Source organism: Podarcis erhardii, assembly GCF_964252035.2.
Source record: "Podarcis erhardii genome assembly, chromosome: 1".
NCBI lineage: Eukaryota > Metazoa > Chordata > Lepidosauria > Squamata > Lacertidae > Podarcis > Podarcis erhardii.
The window spans coordinates 112,184,685-112,212,198 of NC_138497.1; the positions used below are offsets into that span (position 1 = coordinate 112,184,685).

The window sequence follows — 27,514 nt, forward strand, 5'->3', positions numbered from 1 at the left end:
TTGTCACCTTGAACTCTGAGGAAAAGACAAATATAAATATATGCAATACAGGCAGCCCCCTATTTACCGTATTTTTCGTCCCATAGGACGCACCTAGTTTTTTTGGGGGGGAATAAAGGGGAAAAAATCCTTTATTTGTCCCCCCAAACCAGGTCGGGGAACAGCGGGATGGTGGCGCTGTGCCTCCCCACTGTCCCCCGAGCTTGTGAGGCTCGCCGATGTCTGCCCGAAGTGTGGTGCGCTCTGCTTCAGCGCGCCCCGCACTCTGTGCAGCAGGCTGCTATCCGCAGCCTAGGGAGCCCTGCGGGAACTTGCTGATAGCTTCCTGAAGCCTGGAGAGCGAGAGGGGTCAGTGCGCACCGACCCCTCTCGCTCTCCAAGCTTCAGCGAAAGCCTGTATTCGCCCCATAGGACGTACACAGATTTCTCCTTCATTTTTGGAGGGGAAAAAGTGCATCCTATAGGGCGAAAAATACGGTATGTGCGTACAATATGTGCATGACTATATGTGCATTGCACTGAACCCAGAAGTGACCCGGAAATGTCATAAAGTCATCATTGAAACATCAGTAAACAGGCAGAGTGGGGTGCTTGCAGGCTTTTTCAAAGGGTTTCAATTATACGCAATTTCCAATGCATACGATGCCTCGGAACGTAACCCCTGGGTAAGTGAGGAGCTGCTTGAACTTCAGAAGGCAGCCGATATTTTGTGCTATATTAGCCTACAATAAATGGTTCTTTTCATATGGTTCAGATCAATGTTAGGTCAGCCAATTATGGGATGGGGGCGGGTTGCCGAAACTAGTTGTATGAGAAAGACATCAGTATGGATATTTGTGACCTGTTGCTGAAGATCTTAGATGGGCTACCATAATTGCTAGGCAATATTGAAAATATCAAAGTACCCAAGTGAACTGCACTGCTTTGCCATGTTAAGTTAATGATGCTTTATTTGCTTCCCTACAATCGTGACCAAGCCTGTTGATAATAGTTACCATTCATTTATCTGCACAAAACCTTAAAACATCTTCAACTGGTATCATTTAGCATTTCAAATGTTTTGCTGCTAGCATCAACATAAACCAGCCCCTGTCAAAAAAAATCATTTTCTGTTCATGTTTTTCAGAAATAGCACGTTGCCACAAGGAATGGGGACTACACAGGAGAAGGAAGACCCCTCAAAATGTTAAACCTTTTCTCTGAGCTCCATGAATGCGTTCCAAGTTGCTTCTCTACGTCGAACTTTACGGCTTGGAAAGTAACATGCTGCCCTTGTGGGAGATGCCAGAGGTAGCGAGGCTATTCATTTGTTCTGCTGAATAGGAGAGCTCCAGGAACAATGGCTTCAAAAGTCTCCTGTTTGTATGTCTTGACGGTCGTTTGCTGGGCAAGTGCTCTGTGGTACTTAAGTATAACACGACCCACTTCGTCCTACACAGTCCACAAAAGTTTCCGCACCATCTCAATAGCTAGAAAGAATGTCTCCTTCGGCAATATAAGGACTCGGCCAATCAATCCTCACTCGTTTGATTTCCTCATAAACGAGCCGGAGAAATGCGAAAAGAATGTCCCCTTCCTGGTCATTCTCATCAGCACCACACACAAAGAATTTGATGCCAGGCAAGCCATTCGGGAGACATGGGGAGACGAGAACAACTTCAAAGGTATTAAGATTTCCACTCTCTTTCTCCTGGGGAAAAACACAGACCCCGTGTTAAATCAGATGGTGGAGCAGGAAAGTCAAATCTTCCATGACATCATCGTGGAGGATTTCATCGACTCCTATCACAACCTGACTCTGAAGACATTGATGGGAATGAGGTGGGTGGCGACATTTTGTTCGAAAGCCAAGTACATCATGAAAACGGACAGCGACATCTTCGTGAATATGGACAACCTCATTTACAAATTGCTAAAACCCAATACCAAGCCGAGGCGGAGGTACTTCACTGGTTACGTCATCAACGGAGGCCCGATAAGGGATGTCCGTAGCAAGTGGTACATGCCTAGGGACTTGTACCCTGACAGTAACTACCCGCCATTTTGCTCGGGCACTGGCTACATCTTTTCAGCGGATGTAGCGGAGATGATTTACAAAACCTCCCTCCACACAAGACTTCTTCATCTTGAAGATGTGTACGTGGGACTTTGCCTGCGGAAGTTGGGCATCCACCCTTTTCAAAACAGTGGCTTTAATCACTGGAAGATGGCCTACAGCCTATGTAGATACCGGCGCGTTATCACAGTGCATCAGATATCACCTGAGGAAATGCACAGAATTTGGAATGACATGTCAAGCAAGAAGCACCTCAGGTGTTAGGACACTTTGCAGATGTAAATGCTTTTTGTAAAAAAAAAACACACAAAAAAAATTAATTGAGTAGAGAGTAAATGGATGTCTTTTGATTGGAAAATGGGATGCTAACTTTCAGGAGAGGAAGATCTTCTGTATTTTTTGTTTTGTTTTTGTTCTTCTTTACGGCTTTGATTTCTGGTTTACAGACCACATAATGCAGTTGTCAAAAAAGGTAGGGTCACATCTGTCTTGGCCAGTCTCATAACTGCATAAAGGGGACAAATGACTGCTAGATGCTGTGTAATCTATTCCTATTACACCTCCAGAATAGGAACCCTCCTCTAAGGCAAGGGTAGTCTGAAAGATCAAGAATCCTAGCTCTTTCTTTCTTGAGCTTATGCTCACTGAGATGGATTTGAATGGGGAAAGCTAAGCAGTTTTATTATGGTCTTCTATTTCAAATTAGCCTCTCCTTCCCCTAAATACTAGTGGCCTCCTGATCTGAAGCAGAACATGGGGCTGTGGTTGGAAGAAGAAAAATCAGGTCTCTCTCCATGCAGAGGATTCTTTGGAAGCAAGTGTTTAATCTCACCTACCTGGGAGTAAGCCTGACTGGATTCCACTGGACTTACTTCTGAGTAGACATGCATTGTTAGAGATTAAAACACAGACCCCAAAATGGGATGGTGCAGGGTTTTTATTTTTAAAAAAATCACTATGCACAATTTCTTCACTGAGATGCAACATAAGGCCTCAAAATACACTAACAATAATGATGATGATGATGATGTTAAAATACAGAACAAAAAGTGTGTGCCAAAATACATTACATTACATTATATTCTTTACAAAAGGCAAATTTCTCCAGTATGTAAACTGCAAAAAAGGAACCTTTTAGAACTTTGCAGTTTTAATACAGATGGTGACATGCCCATTTATCAAAATAAGATTTTCCGTTTTATTATTATATTTGTAGACACAGAATTAAAGATCACGTGATTATTAAGGATATGCAGTATTGTTAAATAAAACAAAATGTTAACTGGAAAACATCTGTAACTGTTGTGGGAGGGAAGCAAATCCTCAGCCGACACTTTCACTAGTTCAGTGTTAAAAACCGTTTGTTACGGCACTTTGCTTTTCGAAGAGCCTAAGTGCTTTTTCAATTATAAAAGGCTGCCCATAGGAATTATAGCACTGTATTCTGTAGATATAAGCATAATTAGTTTTTTCCCCATAATTAAAAGGCCTAAGAGCTACACAGAGAACCAATAGAAAGGGGAGGGCTTTCTGTTTATTACTCCCTGCATGCCTTTCCCAGTGACACTAGTAGTAATTAGATTTGAAGCCAGCAGTTATCATCATTTGACAGACACATTGACAACTTCGTAATAATAAGCCACACACATCGCTAGGTCAATTCAAAGCAGTGATACCCAATATTAAAAAAACAAAGAGATTGCTGTTACAAAATCAAGCAGTGGACTCAACTCAAAATCTTTCCTAAATTTACCAGCAACTCAAGCTGGGTGGCAAAGAAACTGGGTTCCTCAAGGTGTCATTGGATACCAGCTTGTGGTTAAGGATGCCAAAACCTTCCCACTCCTGAACTAAAGCAACTTTGTGGACCATTCCCAGTATTTTTTTATGGGCCATCTCATAACTATTTGATTTATTTTTTTCTGGACAGCAGAACCACAGGGCACTCTGGAAGGAGTAGTTCAGGAATAGCCAATGTGGTGCCCTTCAGCTGCTGTGGACCATAACTCCCATCATCCCTGAACATTGGGCCCTGCTGGCTGGCAACTGATGGTAGCTGGAGTCCACAACATCTGAAAGGCACCAGTTTAGTACCCCTGGAATGGGCGATAATTTCTTTCCACTTAGAAGAGTAGCAGATAAATCCTCAGCTTATTTTGCTCTTCATACACAACACATAGTTTGAATGGAATATTGTTAACAACCTCCTTTCCCCGCCCCCTTGCTGCTTCCTATGTGCCACAAGTGAATTCAGAAGTTACGATTGAGCAGGGGCAGGGTCCGTTAAAACACTAATGAGCATGCTCTCCTTTAGTTGAGGAGATTGGAACATTTTTGATGCATATTTAATAGTCTGGACTCCGGAGATATTTTCTGAAATAAAGGGTGGAAGAAAAATATTACAAAGCCCCCTACACAGCACAGGTTCCATTTCATTTTTTTCTTTGTTTCTTTTACTAAGGAAAGTGTTTATGCTGGAAATACTACTCAAAGATTTAGAGCAAATCTATTACAGATGCTCAGTCATTTGTTGTTTCAAATGCCATTGATGCTTCAATCTGTGGTAGAAGTTCTGCATGGGAGGAGAAGCTTCCTCTGTGGAAGTTGTGGTCTCCCTCAAGAGGATGTGGACTCTATTTCCTTGGAGGTTTTTAAGCAGAGATTGTCATAGATGCTTTAGTTGAGATTCCTGCATTGCAGGGGGTTGGACTAGATGGCCCTCAGGGTCCCTTCCAGCTCTACCATTCCATGATTCTATCCCTGTTGCATTCAATGCCTTTCCCTAAAAATCAACAATCCCCTGTTGCTTTTCCCATGGCAGTGGAAGAAGCAGCTGGGGGTTATTTCCCCCCTTAAGCTTAAAATACTATTCGAGGGGGAAAGGTTCATGCCACACACAAACACATCTCCCACTCTAGTAAACAATGCATGTGGCTCAGTGTCATGTAAAATTTGACCCTTGCATTTGCCAAAAAGCAAAAGGGCAGTGGCATTATGATTGCCTCATGATTTGAAATGAACAAAAGTGTCTCAAGTTGAACATTCAAAAACCACCTATTCCTTTCCCTCCTTCTCTTGAACGCTAGTGTCATTTGTGTGATGCCACCGAGTACAGCAGTTCTGTCAAGAGATTCCAGGAAGATGTCCACTTCCAGCCCAACCCCACATACCTGCTTCCTTAGCCCAAGCAGAGAGAAAAGTTTCATATCCATCTAATTCATGCTGGTGATAATCCACATTAAAAAGTATAACAGCACAGAACACCTGCTATGCAAATAAGGAATTTTGAAAATAGCAACAAAGAAAAATAAGCCCACTTCTGATCACACATAGCTATATTAAATTTGAAAAATAATTTGGGAATAAATCTGAATTTTAAAACTGCTGAACAAACAGCAAATAAAAGCAGGCCAAGTAATTAACAATTTACATTTAACTTAGATGGCGTTACTGGCAAAGAGAATATGTGCAGGCAATGGACAGAGCACATCTCAGCATATCAATAGAGTTTAAATTCTAAATATCTAATATCAGAGATGTAAAGGTGCTTTGTTCTAATATCACATGGTAGCTGCGCATGTCGGTTTGGTAGAGACTTCCTGTAATGGTTGTAAGGGGGTTACTTGTGCGTAAGTTGCCTTCAGTTTTAGTTATATTGCCTGGCCAACCACGCTTTGGCTGACAGCTCACACTCCGTGACCGGTCAGTCACTTGCAGAATCCATCAGTGGGCGTTTCTTGAACCTCTTCCAGCATAAGAGCTGTTTGACGCCAAGTCTCCTCCTACTTTCCCTGCGCGGAACTCGTCTGCGCAAGTAAGGGGAAGGCAGGGGCGTGTCAGCACTCTCTCCACTAGTCTCTGGTGAAGGGTCTTGGAGACCTGTCTCCAATTCCTCCATCTCCCTCTCTTCTCTACTGGTGTTACGCTGAATTCCTTCCCCCCTGCTGGTCCCCTCTCCAGCATCGCTCTGGAGCCCTGCCTCCGCCTCTCGCTCTGATGTCAGTTCCCTGACACTTCCCATATCAGTCCTAGAAAATGCAAGCAAGTCCACACACGCTTGTGGCTGCTTGGTGGACATCGGCTGGATCTAGACACATCAAAAAAATTGTTTCAGAAAAACGCATTGTACACTTCAAAGGGGGAAATCGCATTGGCGAAAGATGGAACTCCACAGTGCCATCTGGTGTCACAGTGTTATAACACATACAAGGCACTTTTTCTTTACTCATGTAGCTGAGTAACTGGCAGAAGTTAGTCATCACTTAGGCTGCAACCTTATATACAGTTGCCTGGGAGTAGGTCCCGTTGAACTCAGATGGGGCTTTCTTCAGAATTGATATGCTCAAAGCAATGCATCTGGATTTTGCTGCAGCCAACAAGCTCAGGACTAGTTGGGCATCCAAGAAACATGGGAGGGAGACAGCATTTAGGAGGTGCAAAGGCTTGCTCACTCAGTGTTTCCATCCCACATACATCACCTCAACTTTCCCACATTGAGTGGGCAAATAAATGCTTAGAAATCTCCACTTGATAGGGAATCTGAACAATGCAGGATTTCTCATCATGCAGATATTTCTAAGCATGCTCAGCTGAATGTACTTGCAAGTCTCGTTCTGAACTTCACACTCAATGTGCAAAGGTTTCCTGTGGGGATGAGGGAATGAGGAATTAAGGGCAGGGATTGTGCCTGTGCCCACTTCATTCATTCATGGTGAATGCTTGAAAAGGGCTTCTCTTTAACTTGCCCCCAAATGACTGCAATAGCAAATGATAGCTCAGTGTGTGAAATGCCCATCGTATGTCACAGGTCAAACATTGCAGAGAAGAAATTTTTATATCAGACACTGATATGTGTTCACATGATGCATACATCAGCTTTAGGATGTAGTAGGGAGAGTAGCATTTCACTAGACCAGCATCATCTGCTGAAAGCTGCTCTCTAGCCAGGAAGAGAGACATTCAGATACATTTTTATCATACTTACAGGACAAAGACACCAGTGTAAAATCTGTTCTATCTTTTAAGATAGTTGGACTTATTTTAGAAAGTATGTTTTAAGTATGCAGCATGCATTTAATGTACTGTGCAAATAATCTGTAAGAACTGATACCTTTGCTCAATATTTTGTAAAGGAACTACTAGATGTCGGTGTGCCTACTGGTTGTGTAACACAACCCAAACTAGGATAAAAAATAGTGACAGTGATGGTGAGCGTTAGTTATAAGCAATGACCAGTTGCACTGATGCCCAAGAATGTCTCAGGAAAGAAGTGGAACTCATTACAGATCACAAAGAAGTTACGGCTTCAATAAATCACTTCATCTTTGGGTACTTCGGGTAGATTGACTAACATTTTACTACCAACATGCTGGAAGGCATTCTGTAGTGGCTGTTAAAGAGTTCCTGTATTTCGGCTTGATTAACAGCTTATGCAGAACCTCAGCATTTTTCTGACACTTCTTATTCGTTTTCTTATATGAGAGCTGCTTTCTCATTAGCACACAGGCACTAAGTGGTGGCCAGCAATTTGCAATCCAGCATTACACAGGACTGAAAACTCACAGTGACTGAGATGTTACTGAACCTGTGCCTGAGACATTCTTGGACCGTAATGTCAACAAAACATTCACTGTGAGATATGATGCAGTGTTGTCACATGGTGAGTTAAAACTCACCATATGACAACAATATCACATGGAGAATGTTTGCAGATATTAAAGTGCACAGATGGAAACTCATCATTCGGAAATAGCAGGGGATGTATAGACTGAGTAACATATAAACTGGTTCCCTGCTGGTCTGTGGCCATATCATGAATCCCTCCAGTAACAAACTCAGTACGTTTCAACAGAATTGGTGGCAAAACTGAGAAATAAGGAGGAGGTATCATATCTCAAGGAACTCTCAAGCTTTTAAAAATATTTAAGACCCCCACAAACAGGGCAAAAAAAAGGGACTCCAGTGAGCATCCTCAGTAGCCACAGATGATTGAATGTCTGTTGGCAAGAAAAATGGAAAACCAGGGGCATGGAGAGACGAATGAAATGCTCAGCTTGAGGGAATGGCTGGATGAAACCCTCCACAGGAGTGCTTTCATTAGGAGGAAAAACAAACTGCACATTTCACATCATAGGATCCTACATTACTTTCTTAGAGAAGCTGACAGGCTCTATAAAATATCTAAGTATGTTGGCTTACCGTATGAATTATTCTTGGAATATAGATGAGAGATATGGTTTCAATGCAGTATTGAATCACAATTAGCAATACATCAAGATGTAATCAGTGTTTTAAAAGAGTACAAGGCAATCTAAGTTCAAATCCAGCAGCTATTTAAAGAAAAAAATCTAAAAATGGCAAGATTACTATGGGAAAAACACATTTTCAACAGTGAAGAAATAAGATCTTCCTAAGTCAAGAGATTCTGAAATTTCCCTCAGTGTTGCATTTATGCTTAGCATTCTCTCCTCTCTCTCTCTTTTTTTTTTTTTCTTTGACAGATTTGTAAATATTCATCACGGAAAGTGTTGTATATATTTTAAATCAATTTATTCTCTTTCCCACTGCATATGTCTGTAGAGTCAGCTTGCAATGTAACATTTTGTTCTGCATGGAGCTGCGACAGGCTTTTTATCTCTTAGTGTTTCAAAAGCCTTAAGCATGAGTGCCCTGATTTTTGAATGTACAAGAAGTTTTTAAAAATAACTGGTTTTTTATACTTTTCTTAATTATTTTGAGCAAATTTGGGAGGGGGTTAGATCAGCAAAGGGAGACCAATTTTGGAACCTGAAACCTGCATATAAGTTCTGTTACTTGGAAGTATTTGGTCACAGAGAGATTGTAAAGAACCAACAACTACTGGGTTTTTTTAAAAAAAAAAAAATCTTTGAGGAAAATAAGTGCTTACGTTACTTTTGAACAAACCACTCTTTTTTTTACAATTGCAACCAACATCCGAATCAAAGTCATGTTTGATTTTTGTTGAAATTTGAATGGACAAAGCACATGTTGCCAATAAGCTTTCAGAAGTCTTATCTTCTGAAGAACTATATAATAATAGATTTCCTTAGTGGGCGACTTTGGAGGATTCTAGAGTCATTAAGATTTGGTGGATTAGATGACCCCTTATTGGGATTAAACCTTTATAGAGTCATGTAGAGAAGTACAATTTAGGAAGGAAAAAAGGTAATGAACTAAGAAAACTTGTTGACATTATCTGAAGTTTAAATGTACCATTATATACAGATGGCTGTATTTATGTATTTATTTGTCAAAACTGTATATATTGTTTTATCTAGTGTAATTGTCTAAAAGTGCATTTCTTCTAGTTGAAAAGTATTATCTAGGGGGTTGTGGGGGTGCCAGCCAAGCTGCTAATCAAGTTTTTATAAGCATATATATAAATGTTCAAAAAAAGATGAAGGGGGGAAATGAAAGTGTCCTGTACAGTTTTCTTTTTTGTCATTCCTTACTGAAATGTAAACTAGACTCAGACAGCACGAAGCCAAGCTATAACCACATCTGAGGAGGACAGAGTGTTGTTTTGCTGATTGTTTTTAAAAATTGCAGGGGGGGGGTGAGGAAATAAATTAAGGAAAAATAAAGTTGTATCAAGTCGTCATTTCTACAATGCTTTCCTCAAACATGTTGTTTCATGTTTCTTGAATAAGTTATGTATCCTATGGAACTGTAGCTGGATATATTGCAAGCATACAGATAAGACTCCTAATAGTAAGCCATGCTAAATTCGGGTCAAAATCAGTTCAATTACAGGGTTAACACTTCTCATAGTAACTTAGCAGGTCTCTTCAAGAGTGAAATCTGCTCTTTAGGAAGCTGAAATATATTGACTCACAGTACGAATAGGATGCCAGGGCAAAAGAGACGCATGAAAAGATAGGTCAGAATTTGGCCAAGACTCAAACACCATCCATTGGTCATGCTTCCACAGCTGCACAATATGAAGCAAGTTTACATGAATGGGAGACAAGTTCATCATAAGAAGGGAGGACGTCGTAAGAGCATCTTATCTAGCTGCTCTGACTCTTCTTCTTTGGAGAATTTCCTGTTGGAGCTGGGAGTAGCATAGCCCTGTACTATGTTAGCTCACCCTCAAACAAGTGAGGGGAAGAAGAGTTTGGATTTGGATTTGATATCCTGCTTTATCACTACCCGAAGGAGTCTCAAAGCGGCTAACATTCTCCTTTCCCTTCCTCCCCCACAGCAAACACTGTGTGAGGTGAGTGGGGCTGAGAAACTTCAAAGAAGTGTGACTAGCCCAAGGTCACCCAGCAGCTGCATGTGGAGGAGCGGAGACGCGAACCCGGTTCACCAGATTACAAGTCTACCACTCTTAACCACTACACCACACAGGTTCTACTTGCTGGTTATACCTTGCCCCTTCTGTTTCAGCCCCATCACCTGGCCCTCACCATCTTGCATGCATTGGAGGGGAAAGGTGTGAGACGGAGAGCCTGCTCCACATGTGTGGGGTCCCTGCACTGTCAGAGCTTTAAATTGCAAGAGGAGTCAACATACTTAAAGCAGGCTCTCTGCCTCAGACCTTCCTCCAATGCATAAATCCCAAACTGTGGCCCATGAGCTTCATTCAGGTGTTCTGCAGGGTGTCTGTGGATTTGTGGTTAAAGGTGGGAGATGGCACATCCATTGCACTAAATATGTATATTGATTTTCAATTCTATTTTATTACTCCTTTCAATACCTGTTCTGCTTTTTATTGTTTTACATTTTAGATTCTATGAAATTAGAATTTCTACAAGTGGCAGAATAAGCGTTAAGTGGTCCACCAAGATCTGCAGCAATCTTCAAGTGGTCCATGCTGGGAGGTGGGGGGAGTTTGGGAACCACTGGTATAGATGACAGGGGGAAGACACAATGTTGGGGGCAGGGCCAGCCAATCTGGCCTGACTCTTCCCTTTGCATCATGATAACTGCATTGAGAGTAGAGGGTAAATGTGCTAACCTGCACATTTTGTGTATGGGATATTCTGTATGAGGTTGAACAGAATAAAATACTTTATCAATATGGATATCTGCCCCCATCAACAGTACTTTATCTTTGTTTGGTCTCATTTTGTGGACAAGAAGTCTTTCTTTTTTTTATTAATTTTTTAAAAAGATTTTTCTTTTACAAATTTATATAAACACATTCATATCCAATATAATACGAAATTCTTTTAGACTTCCCCCCGCTCCCTCCGCAATCCTCATAATTTTAGATTTAGTTCACATTTCCTTTATTGCCAGTTTATAAATCTTTACAGCTCTTTTCCCTCTTACAATACCCTTTCTCCTCACAAAGCCTCTTTAAATCCAACTAGCGTTGTCTGTTCATCACAAATGTTTTCCAGATAAATCATAAACTTTCTCCAGTCCTGAGTGAACTTGTGATCTTTTTGATATCTGATTTTTCCTGTCAGTTTATCTAATTCAGCAAAGTCTATCAATTTCCGTCTCCATTCTTCCAATGTTGGTAATTCTACTTGTTTCCATTTTTGAGCCATTAAAATTCTTGCCGCAGTCACTGCATATTGAAAGAGTTTATGATCACTTCTGTTAATTTCTCTTCCTGTGATTCCTAACAAAAAGGCTTCTGGTTTCTTCACAAACGTATATTTAAACATCTTTTTCAGCTCATTATATATCATTTCCCAGAAGCCTTTTACTTTCTTACACTCCCACCACATATGGTAAAACGACCCTTCCCTTTCCTTACATTTCCAACATTTGTTACATGTCTTATACATTTTTGCTAGTTTAACGGGAGTGATGTACCATCTATATACCATTTTCATAATGTTTTCCTTTATCGTCATACATGCAGTGAATTTCATATTTTCCTTCCATACCTTCTCCCAATCTGCTAGCTGTATATTATAACCAAAGTCCCTGGCCCATTGTATCATAACCGATTTGACTTCTTCGTCTTTTGTTTGCCATTCCAATAGCATTTTATACATTTTTGACAATACCTTGTAGTCATTGTTTATTATCTCTTTCTGAAATCTAGACTCTCCTTCAATATATCTCCTCTCTTTACAGTCCTTTTTAAACATTTCATTTGTTTGGAAGTAGTGCAACCAATCATATACATATTTTTTAACTTGTTCATATAGCTTCAATTTCCATTTCCCCCCTTCTTTAATTACAATATCTCCATAAGTCATCCAGTCCTCTCTCATGTTTGTCTTTTTGACACTCATGACCTCCAGTGGGGATAACCAATGAGGTACATTTGGTTCCAAAATATTTTGGTACCTATCCCATATTTCTATTAGGGCACCTCTAAAAATATGATTGGCAAAACTTTTATGAGCTTTCTTCTTCCCCAACCATAAGTAGGCGTGCCAACCAAACCTGTTGTCAAACCCTTCCAAGTCCAATAACTTATTATTTTTTAGTGTTATCCAGTCCTTTATCCAACAGAGACAAGATGCTTCATAATAAAGTTTCAGGTCTGGCAGGGCGAAGCCACCTCTTTCTTTCGCATCAGTTAGTAACTTAAATTGTATTCGTGGCTTTTTGCCCTGCCAGATATATTTTGAAATCATTCTTTGCCACTCTCTGAAGATCTTTGTCCCCTTGATTATTGGAATCATTTGAAATAAAAACAACATCTTTGGAAGCACGCTCATCTTAATTGAAGAAATTCTGCCCCAAAAAGATAGTTTCATCCTACTCCACACTTCGAGGTCTCTCTTAATAGTGTTCCAAGTTGTCACATAATTGTTTTGAAATAAATCAATGTTTTTTTGGGTTAACCATATTCCTAAGTATTTTACCTTCTTCGCCACTTCCATCTCTGTTTCTCTTTGCACTTCTTCTATCAAACTTTGGTCCAAATTCTTCACCATAAGTTTAGTTTTCCTCTTATTTAATACAAATCCGGCCACTCTTCCAAATTGGTCAATTTCTTTTATAACTTCTTTTAGACTACTTGTCGGATCTTCCACCATAATTACCAAATCATCGGCAAAGGCTTTAACTTTGTATTGGTTTTGACCTACTGTTACCCCCTTTATTAGTTCATTTTGCCTAATTGAACTAAGCAGGACCTCCAGAACCGTAATGAATAACAGTGGAAGTCTTTCTATACCTACTCCCTTTGTTTCATTCTGGTCTGCTCCCATTGGCTCAAGAGAAAAAATGGAACAAAACCAAAACACTATCTCCTCCGATATACCACTGCATTTTAAGTATCCACAAGTTTCTGTTTCCTCACAGAGTGGCATAATTGCTGCAGGTAAACAAAAGAAGTGCACATATAGCTTTGATCAGAACTTCCTGACACCCTCAGCCTCCCATTGCTAGCAAGCTCAACAGCAACCACAAAAGGCCTGCCATTTATAAGCATCCCATATAAATCCTTCATTGGTATTCATTCATTGACTTTCATTTATTCATTCATCATCCACACAATGAGTATTCCAGCGCTTCCCATATCAGGACAACCAGGATGTCAGAACTGCTGTCAAGGGAGTGGGACCTCATTCAAAACAGCAATATTCTGCAGGGCGGGGTGAATTTATGCCACATCTAAGTTTGGTGATATATGTAATCATCTGATCAGTTGCATAAAACCATTCTAAAACTTCCATACAGTGCTACCTCAGGTTACATACGCTTCAGGTTACATACGCTTCAGGTTACAGACACCGCTAACCCAGAAATAGTGCTTCAGGTTAAGAACTTTGCTTCAGGATAAGAACAGAAATCGTGCTCCGGCGGTGCGGCGGCAGCAGGAGGCCCCATTAGCTAAAGTGGTGCTTCAGGTTAAGAACAGTTTCAGGTTAAGTGCGGACCTCCGGAACAAATTAAGTACTTCTTGACAAACCTTCGATGTCAAGATTTATCCCAAATTTCCACCCCTGTACCGATTTCCTGTCATCATTTTTGCCCTAATATACCAAAGCTTTGATAGCTCTAGGTAACACCTAGTGAGGCAAGAAAATCGATTAGGTGTTACAGTACATCTCTTGCACCATATACTTGATCACAGTGGTGCAAAACCGATGTTTCTTCCCTCCTGTTAGTTACATGACACATACAATCACTGCACACTTGGACACTGAAACTCTAGCATTGCACCTTCCAGTCTGAGCGGCACACTGCCTTTTGACACTCGCTCCATGGATCACCTATTTCTAACCCACTCAGCAGAACTCATTACCCAAGTGGCATCCTTGGTCTCATGATAATCTCTTCCCATGAACTTTAGACCTGGAGAAAAGTAATCCACGTTTCCTTTGGTCAGCATCTTTTGAATTATTTTCTTCTTTTTATTTCATAAGAGAAACCAAAAAGATCCATCTTCCTTCATTTTTTTTTTCATCTTTTTCTTTTTTTCTCCAGTAATAAACTCACTGCTTGAGGGGCTTCTTTTAACAATGGATAATGCAATTGCTTCATATTTAAATAACTGTCAAGGCTTCCTGTTTACCCCTTTATTGCACTGCCTGCTGGCTACCTGCACATCTTTGTTAGAATTTGGAGCTTGCTGTACCCATTAAATATACTCTGCTGATCACTATGTTCATCTTACATGTTTCTTTTACATGTGGTCCTGGAGTAGCCGCTGGGACCATATAACACAGGTCCTAAAGGATCTTCACTGATTCCCAGTTGTTTCCAAGCACAATTCAAAGTGTTGGTGCTGATCTTTAGCCCTAAATGGCCTTGGCCCAGTATACCTGAAGGAGCGTCTCCACCCCCATCATTCAGCCCAGACACTGAGGTCCAGCTCCAAGGGCCTTCTGGCGGTTCCCTCACTGTGAGAAGTGAAGTTACAGGGAACCAGGCAGAGGGCCTTCTCGGCAGTGGTGCCCTCTCTGTGGAATGCCCTCCCATCAGATGTCAAAGAGATAAAGAACTACACAACTTTTAGAAGACATCTGAAGGTAGCCCTGTATTGGGAAGTTTTTAATGTCTGACATTTTAATATTTTTTTATATTTTGCTGGAAGCAGCCCAGAATATCTGGGGAAACCCAGCCAGATGGGTGGGGTATAAATAATAAAATTTATTATTATTCTCCCCTGTATTTTTTACAGTTATTCTGTATCTTAGTCCTCCTAAAGTGATGAATTTCTTCTGACGCACTGGTAAATTTCCAGTGCTGCAAAATAATAATAATAATAATAATAATACTCAAACAAATGTAGCTTCGCCCATGCTCACTACCATATAAATCCAGAGCCCTGTGGTCCAATTACTTCATGCAGCACAAACACATTTTTTGAGTGCAAAGTTGCCCCTTCCTTTGACATGGATGGAGATGCCATTGCAGGTTGGAGCAAGTACTGCCATGTTTTAGCATGATCAGATGCAGCAGAGAAATGGGCTCTTCCTTGGGATGAGCAGATTCAAAAGAGCAGAGATCATACACCATTCACACAAATCTCCTGTTGTATTTTATCATCCTATCAGGAGCAGATCAGAGCCTCTAGATCAACGAGGAGAGGCTGGGATTGTGCCACATATATAGGCTTCAAAACAGAATTGCAGATAAGAAACATATGTTGGGCACATTCATTGCTCTTGCATGAAGATGGCCTTAAGCAAAAAGCACATTAAATCATCCTGGCAACTGCTTAAAATGCAGATAAAGTCAGGGGCAGTGTGTCATGGGCTTTGAAGACACTCAGACTCAGGACGCAAGGGAGAAATGTGCTAAGAGGAAGGCACGCTTGGCAAATCCACACTGTGATCAACTCCCAGAAACCAATGTCCCCATTGTGGAAGGACGTGTGGATCCAGAACTGGCCTCCACAGTCACTTACAGACTCATTGTTAAAACCGTGTTTATATCTTACTCAGCTACGAGTGATCGCCAAAGAAGAAGTAGATGTGTTTTAGCAGAAGTTTTGTCTCCATGCCACAGATCTTGCGTATTTTTTTCTCTCCCCCAAATTGCCTGTGAGTGACTGTAACTGTTATCCAGGGTTTAATTAATGTACAGCTTAAAGCTGCATGGCTATTAGTATTAGGAGGGTGGGTTTTTCCTGAGCTTGATTATCTTAATTACAAGCACTCTATTTTCTCATTTGGTTAATTGTCATAGATCTCCCAATGTATCCACAGTACTGCACAAGAAGCCAATATAATTCTTAAAAGTACTGAAACGAGGCCTCTCAGGAGAGTATGTCTGCCTCGAAAGAATATGCATGCAATGAAAAACTTTGCCCTGAACAATACCTGCCAACCTTTGGACTTAAAAATAGACATTTGTGAAATTGAAGAAAAGACTACTCAGAAAGGTGGTGGAGGCAGTCGGCACAGCTGCCGCTTGTGCAGAAGGTTAAAAAACACATTTAGCTTCCTTACAACAAAAAGTATGTTTATTCGATATTATACCAGCTATGCCATGCCATGCTGCTTGCAGTGACCTGAGCCTTCCTGTAGCTCACTGGATTGTTTTAAAAGAGGATTAGGCCAGGGGTCAGCAAACTTTTTCAGCAGGGGGCCGGTCCACTGTCCCTCAGACCTTGTGGGGGGCCAGACTATATATTTGGGGGGGGGTTAACGAATTCCTATGCCCCACAAATAACCCAGAGATGCATTTTAAAGAAAATGACACATTCTACTCATGTAAAAACATGCTGATTCCCGGACCATCCATGGGCCGGACTGAGAAGGCAATTGGGCCGCATCCGGCCCCCAGGCCTTAGTTTGCCTAACCATGGATTAGGCTATCAACGCCTACTAGCCATGATAGCTATATAGAACTTCCAATACGGAGGCAGAATACCTCTGAACGCCAGTTGCTAGGAATCACATGCGGGAAAAGGGTTGTTGTACTCAGATCCTGCTTGTCTGATTCCCCATGGCATCTAATTGGCCACTGTGAGAAACAGGATGCCGGGCCAGATGGCCTGCTTCAGGAGGGTTCATATTTTGTGGAAACAACAGCAGAGGATTCGTGAAGGTTTCCTCTGTGGATTTAAATCAGCAAGCAGAGGCAACCTTGGATAAAAGCTTTGTGTGAGTCTGCAGCATGCTTTGATAAGCATGGTAGATGTGCCACGATTGGCAGGAAGTATGAGCCTGGGATTCCTTTGCCTTCAGGCACTGTATCGTAGAAGGGAATTGTGGGGTGTATAATTTTTCTAACTCTCCCCCTTACAGGAAAAGGTGGGTACTTATCCATTTATACACACACCCACACCCACTCATTCCAACACACAGAATCCACAGAATTCATAAGAATCCACACATAACACCTACATATATCCATTCCCACACATAATGCACACCCATTCATTCATTCACACACAACATTGCAAAGCAACAACAGCATTATCCAACAGCATTGAACCAAGGGAGCTCGCATCCATGCCCGTAATTAGTAGAGTTACAGATTTATCCCCTCAGCAGAAAGCTAGGCCTCCCTCATCCCACCCCCTGCTATAAAATAAGAAAAAGGTCCAAAACCTGCTGGGAGTAATATTACCACACTCAGACTTGCCACTGGAAAGGAAAGAGGAAGCAGAAATGGCTTCTTGGCTGTTGCCCTCTGAGCTGTGTCCAGTTTGTTAATGGGCTTCTGACACAGAGGCCAGTCCTGACCTGAGCTAACAAGCACAAATAGAGTTTTGTGCAGGTCAGTTCAGAGGGCAGGCTATTATCTCCCTGTCTGGTATACCTTCTTTAAGTTGTCCACCTTCCCCATGGATTTTTTTGTTTCTTTATTTCGCTGCCACAGCAGCTTGAAATCCAGCTGTGATCCCCTCTTGATTATCCCAGTGTCACTGTTCTCTGACTGGCTGCCTGAGGAGTTGCAGCTGATGAAATTACTGTACCACACTCATATCTTTTACTCTAGATGCTGCCTTGGAAGTACAATGGGTCATCAGTCACTCAGCATGAGCAACACAGGACCAAGGGATGGAAAACCTGTCCATTTCACTTCCCCTCCATTTCTAATTTTCCCAGTCTTAAATTCAGTTCTCCACATTTCTATGTCGGTTATGAATTTATTTTTTAAGTTCTCTTGGAAATTTTAGTGCAAATTTCTCCCAAAATATACCTTTTTAATGAAATTTTGCCCAATATACAGTTTTAAAAAGCAATTTTCACCAACATATGCATTTAAAATGCAGTTTACCCTAGACTGTGCATTTCTGAAAAAATTGCTTGGCTGAAGAACTGCATTGCAAAATTCAGAAAAGTGCCTGTTGTGGATGGCTGTTCTTTCAATTTGTGTATTGTTTCAGAGAGAGTGATTTAGGTAGGTTCACCTTCAGATGAGAACTAAATCTAAGTTCTCCCTGTACCTCTTCGCTGCCCATAGATTACTCAATCCAGATGCAGTGGAAGCTGAGATATACCTTGCTGAGAACGTAGCAAACCTGTGCTGTTGCTATGTAGGAAAACAGATTTTTCCATTGAAATCCCAATACTGGCCTTGAACAAGGAGGGAATCTTGGCAGGTGTCAAGGTATACAGTGGTACCTCGGGTTAAGTACTTAATTCGTTCCGGAGGTCCGTTCTTAACCTGAAACTGTTCTCAACCTGAAGCACCACTTTAGCTAATGGGGCCTCCTGCTGCTGCCGTGCCACCGGAGCACGATTTCTGTTCTCAGCCTGAAGCAAAGTTCTTAATCTGAGGTACTATTTCTGGGTTAGCGGAGTCTGTAACCTGAAGCGTATGTAACCTGAAGCGTATGTAACCCGAGGTACCACTGTATTTCAAGGTTTAGTGACATTGTTGAATCTGGACATCATGCCCCATCTTTTTAGTTTTCATGATCCTCATCTTCCAATGCTCTTATTTTTCCAGCCTGAAATGCTTTCTTATATTTTTGAGACCATTCTGAAGTACAAACAGGGTGTGGTTTTTTAGCCAGAGCTCACAACTCTGACATCCCTCTGGTGGGCATCATTGCCATTCTAAGAGAAGAAGGGAGAGTTCTCATGGTGAGTTCTGGCACCTCTTTTTCTAGAAAAATAGCAACGAGTACAACTGTTTATAAGCTTCCACTTTGTTTTAAGATGGACGGACAACCTTGCTTTGGGGAAGGCCAGAACACAAACATAATGGATAGATACTTGACTGAACGACTAAACAACAACAACTTGACATTTGAGTGCCCTCTACACTGAGAGAAAAATCCACCAAATGTATTATTCCCTAAATGTTATTCTGAATGGGCAGTGAAACTGGCATGACTCCATGGTACTTTAATGATAGATACTAATCTTCTTCAGTAACGGCTAAATTTTCCAAAGTTCATCTGACAATTTATGAGTAGTTTGATGAGACCAGCTTAGTGATGCTTTTCAAAACAATATAGAGGGCAAATGTGAGGTGCATATAATCAGAAGGATCAATGGGCAGGTGCACCTTTAAAAGGCGACAGTAATCCATGAGCTACAGTTCAACAGATGTCAAGGTGGAGGTTAGGCTGGTTTAAATGGTCCTTAAGCTCTATTGTTTACCGCCATATTCCTTGGAATCAGCATTTCTACAGTCAGGAATAAAACTAATGGGCCCCAATAAGGAATATATATACTGCGAGGCATTTCAATAGCATAATTTATATGTAAATAGACACATAGTCAAAAATGGTATATAGTCACACATGGAAGACATACACTATGTGTTTTAATTTGTACTGCAATTTAGCTGTTGCTTCCAACAGATGGGAGAGTCGTGCAACACTTTCAACTCATTTAATTACTTATGTAAAATATTGGCTTGTGTTAATTAAGTTCAATAAATTACATAATGGTTCAGAGATTCTACTAAGAGACTTTTTGCAGATGATACACCAGACGTAATTTATTTGATGTCTACAGATTGAAAAGCACAATGAAAACTAAAAAGCAATCAAAACTTTGAGGAGGGATTTTTCAGTTTCCTCTTTTTTAAAAAGAACAAGGATAAAACGTATAATAAAACTTTATTAAAAACAGAATTACCTACTCGACAATCAGAGAAAGGGGATCACAGAAAGTGAGAAGAAAAGGAGTAGCCCCATCCACACTTGTCTTTGACTCTTCCCACACATGTCATGCAGTCCCTGACAAATTTTCCCCAAGGGGATGCAGTCCTCCACAGACAAAAAGTTGCCCAAGCTTATGTTGGATTTTGGTTTTAAAAAAAAATTAGGTACAATTAAAGGAGACTTCCTGGATGCCTAAGATCCAGGTCTGGTGCATGTACTCTTTGGTGAGAAAACCCCAGCAGATATTTAAAATCACAAAATATGCAGCAAAGTAACACATGGAAATTAGGTTATTGGACCTTTCAAATACAGTCATACTTCATGTTACATTTGCTTCATGATACGTTTTTTCAGGTTGCGTCCCGCGGCGACCTGGAAACACCGGGAAAGGTTACTTACGGGTTACGCCGCTCGCGCAGACATGCAAAATGATGTCACGTGCATGTGCAGAAGCGACGAATCGCAACCCATGCATGCGCAGATGCACTGTTGCGGGTTACATTCTATTCATGTTGCGAACGGGCCTCCGGAACAGATCCCGTTCACAACCAGAGGTACCACTGTACCCCCTTCTGAGTTGCTTCCAAGATTCCCCTCTACCACACATTTGGTAAATTTAAAAAAAGGTTTTGCTTACAAACTCTTCAAAGGTCAGATTTGTGTGCTTTTCCACATAGCAGTCAGAAAACACAGGCAGTAAAACTTAGGTTCCAAAGTGGTTAGAGTTTCTAAATCATTTGTATAGAATCACAAAGATGGCTTCTGTCAGCCGCACAGTCTAAACTTGAAGCAACCATCTCAGACCTCCTTATTCATAGGAGTTCTCATAATGGAATGAAAGAACAAAGAGCTTGATAGCCATTCCTCCCAAGGTGAGCGGGGGGGGGGGGTGACATTGGCTAAGCCTGGCAGGACAGCTTATTCTATGGTCTTAACCCCTTCATGCATTAATTAGACTTAAGCATGTTGGTTATAAGTGGCTAGTTATCCCAAACATGCTCTGGAGCAAGGTTTTCCAGCATTATGTGGAGAGAGAGAGAGAGAGAGAGAGAGAGAGAGAGAGAGAGAGAGAGAGAGAGATACGAATAGATATCTACCTCTCCCTTTCTCGTAATTCAAAAGGCATTTAGTCAGTCTGTCAGTCAGTCAGTTAGTTGGAGACGCTTTTTTGAAAATATCTCAAGGTGGTTTTCAATAAAAGCCATTCCAGTAAAACAGCCTGAGTATACACCATACACTGAAAGCCCAATTAAGGTGCATGGCTTCCCCCCAAAATAATCCTGGGCACTGTAGTTATGGGTGCTGGGAATTATAGCTCAGTGAGAGATAATACATGCTTTAAATATACTTCAAACGCATGGTGTGTTTGCAGCCTCAGTCAGCACAGATGTTAGAACAAATGGTCAACAGACAGCAAACGATTCAGTATACAGGCAAGTTTTTAGCACGCAGCGAACTGTTGGCACTCACCTTATTTCTGAGGGGAGGTTGAAAGATCCTCCACCTACAGTAAAGGTAAAGGTAAAGGGACCCCTGACCATTAGGTCCAGTCGTGACCGACTCTGGGGTTGTGGTGCTCATCTCGCTTTATTGGCCAAGGGAACTGGCGTACAGATCCAGGTCATGTGGCCGGCATGACTAAGCCGCTTCTGGCGAACAAGAGCAGCACACGGAAACGCTGTTTACCTTCCCGCTGGAGCGGTACCTATTTATCTACTTGCACTTTGACGTGCTTTTGAACTGCTAGGTTGGCAGGAGCTGAGACCGAGCAACGGGAGCTCACCCCGTCATGGGGATTCGAACCGCCGACTGTCTGATCGGCAAGCCCTAGGCTCTGTGGTTTAACCCACAGCACCACCCACATCCCTTTGCTGCAAAATGAACTTTTGCAGAGTGTGGCAGAGTCAGGAGTGCTTCAACTGATGACTTTAATCAGTGCAATTTTTCTAGAAAAAGAGGTGCTGGAGCTCACCATGAACACCTCCTTCATTCTCTTAGAATGGCAATGGCGCCCACTGGAGGTGCCAGAACTGAGTTCTGGCTGTAAAAAAGCCCTGACTTTAATGAATGGACAGGTTCTATGTGGCAGAAGGTTAGGGTTCCTTCACATAAGCTAGTCCCAAGTTGTTAAGGGCTTTATACGTTAATACCAAAAGCTTAAACATGGCCTGGTAGCAAACTGGCAGGCAGTGCAGTTCTTTTAATAATGGTGTTATTGTTGGCATGTGTATAGATGGTACGAGAGAATGCATTTGTTAGGAATTATCCTTCCTTCCCCATGTTTGTGAATTGAGCAGAGTGCAACCCTTTGCAGCTTAAAAGGGAAGCTTAGATAGGCTAGTTTTAGCCTTTTAGTTTAAGTAATCCAGGATGCTTTAAGGCAGATGATTATCCTGGTATTTCTCCCCCCTTAAAGCAGTCATCACACAGCCTTTTCAAAGGTAAAAATAGCATTTACTCACTCAGAATACTTGTTGAAGAGTAATCGATAACAGCAGCTTTGTACAGGCAGGCTTAAAATGGTAATCCAGTTACAAAGACATGCTTTAGTCTAATTTAAAATGGTGTCTGAGCTGTGGAGCTCAGACATGCAGGTGTTCTACATTACTGCAATGAGGTCAAAGAGGAAAGAGCCTAGCCAGGTGAGATTATATATGGCTACATACTCCCCCTATCAGAGCACAGTAGCAATGGCTCTCAGAGTTCTCTCTAGCAAGCAAACTTAGAGGGAAACTCTTTGAGCTTCCGCTCCTATCATGTGCCTATCTAGCAAACATGCATTGCTGGTTTGACTGTATTGCCAATATTCCACAGTTACATGGCCAGCCACTGCCTTTAGCAACCCTGCCCTTATTCTGCACTAGTTGCAGCTTCCAGAAAAAAACCCACATTGTCATGGCAAGGCTATGAATGAGAAGAGCCAAATGGCATGTTTGAAATTCTACCTAGTGGTAAGAGAGACAGGAGAGAATTTTCCCAGCACAGATCCATTTGAACTACATCACTGATTGCGCATTACTTTCAAATGCAGGGCTCTGCTTAGATAGTTGGCAGCTCCTTGACAATTATTTGCGATTCATATTGCAATTCTTCTCAAGCACTTGTCTGGATAATCACGTACGGCGACAGGCGTCTAAGTAAACATTTGTACCTAGTAGTTCTCAAGTAGCTTTTCAAAAACACACCACAATACATTCACACAGAAATCTATTTTATTTGAATTTACACACACCAGCAAAGTTTGTCATTCCCTGAATTGCTCTTATGGGTTACAGTGCATTTTAAAAAACAGAAGCCCCTGAGTTATGTACTCACATTTCATCTTATTTTCCCTTTTTTTAATGGTATGCTTCCCATTTGGGGCTTTTGCTTCTCTTTGATCCCTCAGCAGCTTTTGATATCACCCATCACAGCATTTTGCTGGACCAGCTGTGAATAAGCCTGGATACTGAGATCCAGTACCAAGGGCCTTCTGGCCGTTCCCTCACTACGAGAAGTGAGGTTACAGGGAACCAGAGAAGGGGCCTTCTCAGTAGTAGCACCCACTCTGTGGAACACCGTCCCATCAGATGTCAAGGAGATGAGTAACTGTATAACCTTTAGAAGACATCTGAAGGCAGCCCTGTATAGGGAAGGGAAGCTTTTTCATGTGTAATGTTTTGTTATGTTTTTATATATGTTGGAAGCCACTCATAAGTAAGCCTCACTGTGTTGAGTGAGACTCATTCCCATTCACGGGGAAACACCCGTTGTCCAGGCTTAAACAGGAGACATCCCAAGAAGGGGAGTCCATAGTCCCTCTTTCCAACCTAGAAGTGGTGATGAGAACCATAGGGCACATACTTCCAAGGAACAGAGGAATATTTTGAAAAAAGAACATAAACAACACAGTGGTTGCAACTGAATCTCAGCCATGGAAACTTTCAAAGGAAGAAGAAGAATTCAGTCACACAGGAGTGCAAGGTATCTCTGGGGATCTGTGTAGAGATTGTTATCGAGATGTGGGTAGTTTTAATTTTGAGAGGGAATCCATACTGATTGTTTGTGTCTCCACAGGCGCTAGTAAATGAAATGCTGGGGAGTGCTAATAAAATACAATGGCTCTAATGAGAAAATTAAATTGGTCATTACGGAGAATAAGGTAGCAGAAAAAAGGAGAAAAAATTGTCAGAGATTAAAGTTAGGTAAGTTTCATCTCTCACAGATAAACAAAGTTAAGTACCACCAAGTGAGTATAGATGCTCTGTAATTCAGAGCAAGGGGGAAATGGAAGCAAGAAATTATTGCTGAGATACTCACAAAGTGTCACAAATACATATAGGACTAACAACTGAAAATGCCCTGGAGAGGAAAATGAGATGACTGCTGGAATCCAGCAAATCACATTTAATTTACTTGGTTATTGCATCTGTGCATACCACCAAATTTAATAGTTCACAGAAGGGGCCAAAATGCTGATGTGTTTGTCCAAGCATGCATCACATCAAAATACTCTCCCATCAGTTTTATAATGTACCCAATTTATTTATTTAGTGTACAATGTGTGGGGTGTGCGTGTTCTGAAATAAGTACACAGGTATGGCCACCATTTTTAAAAGACAGCTGGCAGGGGGTAAGATATTTGCTATTTGCTGTGCTTCAGACCACAATTTGGAGAGCCTGAACAGATGAACATATTCTGATCAGGATGAAGTTAACAGATTCAAACCCTCCTGTGTATATTCTGAGGTTGACAGGAGTAAGAATGACCGATACTCAGAAGAATTTGGGTTTTACTTTTAAATACAGTGGAGCAACTGTCTAGAAGCTTCCAGAACTTTGTAAGAGTACCATGCATGGTGACTGGATACTTAACTTCTCAACTTTAAAGTGATGCAGAGTGAAACTAGTTCACATTTTACTGTTGACATTTTTAGGCTAAAAGCAAAATGTGCTACTGATGCTTGGTTCTTTTCTGTGGGTCACAGTATGGAATGGGGTGCATGGAGTGTTAGGGGAGGGTTAGTATTGTTGGTGGGGAACACATTGTGCTTCTTCTAGGGTAGTCTGTCCACCTTTAGTCCCCTCCCTGCACTCAGCTGTCACCTGTAGCTCCTAGAATGGCTTCAACTGGGTGGCTAAACCAGGTGAGGGTAGCCAATGGGTTTTAAACCCTTGGTAAGTTAGGGACTTCCCCTGTATGTGAAGAATGGCTCCAGTGGATTGAGTAGATAAGACCAATAGTGGGTCCAACAGTCAAGAAGGAGGTTTCTGAATGTGCAGTAGAAGGAAGTAAGGGGCAGATGGGGCTCATCAACCTGGGAAGATAGTCCATCCAAAACTCAGATCCTAGACTTTCATTGCCTTGTGGGACATCTTCAGGAGAAGAAAGACTAAGGAGTAAACCCTACATAAATCCAGAGTGGAGTCCCTAAGATGGTTGGATGGCATCTTGTACTCCTTCTTCCAGCAACTCCTGCAGCCAAGCTGGTGCCAAATGTATTGCTCTGCTTTCCTTTGGACCTCATCAGTGAGTCTTGTCATCTAAGCAGCCCAGGGCTTCCATACACACTGCCCAGGTTTGTTTGTGCCCCAGGGAGGTCACTTCGGTGCTCCTAACACAGAGGTTTGACTTCACCCCCCAGAGATGCGTGGTCTCTCAAGACAGACGAATTCCAACAACAATACGGAGTGGCAGGATGGGATAGGAATAATATAAAGAAGTTCTGGAATGGAAGCAAGGGATGATTTATGATACATTTATTTGACAGAACATTTTAGGCACACCTTTATCTATGCTTCCCTGCCTCATTTCAACTTGTCATTAATATCACTCAGCTGATGTCACTTTTGTGCCACAAGCAGTTGCTTTAACATACATATGCAGGCATTTGCATATATATATATATGCACACACATATGCTAAAAGATTCATATTGCAACCAAATGGCTGTGAAAACGTTATCATGATCTTAACGGCTGAAATCTAGTGGACATATTTTGTAAGCCTGGGTGCTTACAGCAAAGACATAAGAAAACAGGAGGAAATCTCACCCTCTGGCTGCAAAGCTAGAGAGCAGACAGCCTATTTGTCAATGCTTAATGTTGTTCTGACCCAGGCAAAACTCTGGATTTCATTCCATTTATATTCAGAAAAACAGGGCTGCTGTTTAATGATCCTCCCTATGGTCACACATTTGGGGATGTGGTAGATAAGACATGAGCGGAACTTTCTAGAAAACTCAAGGAATAAGAAAATATTGGCTCCCTTCTCTTTCCTGATGGACTTGGCTGCTCAGAACAGAATGGGCCTTATTTTATGGACTGTTGTGTATTTTATGGGAATACATGTAATTATTGTTGGGTCTTTGGGGATCATTGGGGTAGCTAGCTATACGCTGAGACATGAATAAAAAAGCAGTAGAACACATTGTGAAAGTTTAGCAGGGGGCAAGCAGACAAAGACTACAGCCAAAGGTAACTAGCCCGGAGCGGGATAGATCAAGGTCAAACTCAATGTGGCTCATAACTACCAGAAGCCATGTAGTTTTTTTTAAGTTTCACATAGGGTTTTAGTATGTTTGATGTTTTCTTTCTTACTGAGCAACCAAACCATGATCCGATTTCTAAGTCCTGTGACCACTGCTTCTGTTCATTGGCAAAGGATGTGATGTGGAGGCTGGCTACATTGGAGCCAGATAGAAAGTTCCATAATGGTATGGAGATGATTTCATTTCACATCAGAAAGTAAGCTTGCAATCATAAAATACTTGCTTCCTAATAAGTCCCATTGGGACTTCCCCCATGCCTTTAGGATATGCTTATAAATGGAGTAAGAGACAGGTTTATATATTGAATAGCTTATAAATGGATTTTTTCAAAAGCCTTGATGACCTAACTCAACTCAAGGATATTGGGAGTCAGTTGTTTGCTTGGGAGTCAAGCTTTTTATTTGCAAATTCATTTATATTGGCCTCACTTCCATCATCTTGTAACCCCTTGTAGCCAAATGTGCTTAGTTATGTAACATAGTACCGTGCTGTGGTGTTTACAGTTTGAAGATCCATAACTGGGTGGGATTACGCATGCCACTAATTCAGAAAGGTGAAAACAGTTGATCAGGGGCCACCAAGGCGAGCAAACATGCTGAGAAAGGTGAACTGTGTATTTGCTCAGCAGTAAGCTCTATTGAATGCATTTATTTATTTATCATCATTATGTAAATGTATTCATAGCTTTTCGCAAGAGTCTTAAGAGTGACTTACAAAGATGTAAAATTCAAGAATGCCAAGTAAATAAAAAACAGACATACTATGAGTGTTCATCCATGAACAACACAACATAGAATAGATGTGCGTGTATAGCTATAGATAATTGATATACAGTGGTACCTCAGGTTACAGACGCTTCAGGTTACAGACTCCGCTAACCCAAAAATAGTACCTTGGGTTAAGAACTTTGCTTCAGGATGAGAACAGAAATCGCGCGGCGGCGGGAGGCCCCATTAGCTAAAG

At 41.4% G+C, this 27,514-nt stretch overlaps 1 protein-coding gene and 1 long non-coding RNA gene across 5 annotated transcripts in view; one reads left to right on the forward strand and one right to left on the reverse strand.

Annotated features, from left to right (window-relative positions):
* The window catches only part of B3GALT1 (beta-1,3-galactosyltransferase 1), a 325,648-nt gene extending 319,998 nt beyond the window's left edge, over positions 1 to 5,650 (forward strand). For all 4 annotated transcript variants that reach the window (XM_081873329.1, XM_081873328.1, XM_081873331.1 and 1 more), the window contains one exon: positions 1,127 to 5,650. In XM_081873329.1, coding sequence (XP_081729455.1) covers positions 1,340 to 2,320 — 981 coding nt within the window. In that variant the 5' untranslated portion in view covers positions 1,127 to 1,339 and the 3' untranslated portion in view covers positions 2,321 to 5,650. The remainder of the gene's footprint in view (positions 1 to 1,126) is intronic.
* Positions 1 to 27,514, reverse strand: part of LOC309348962 — an 83,796-nt gene that overhangs the window by 53,431 nt on the left and 2,851 nt on the right. The gene's annotated exons all lie outside the window — the stretch shown is intronic.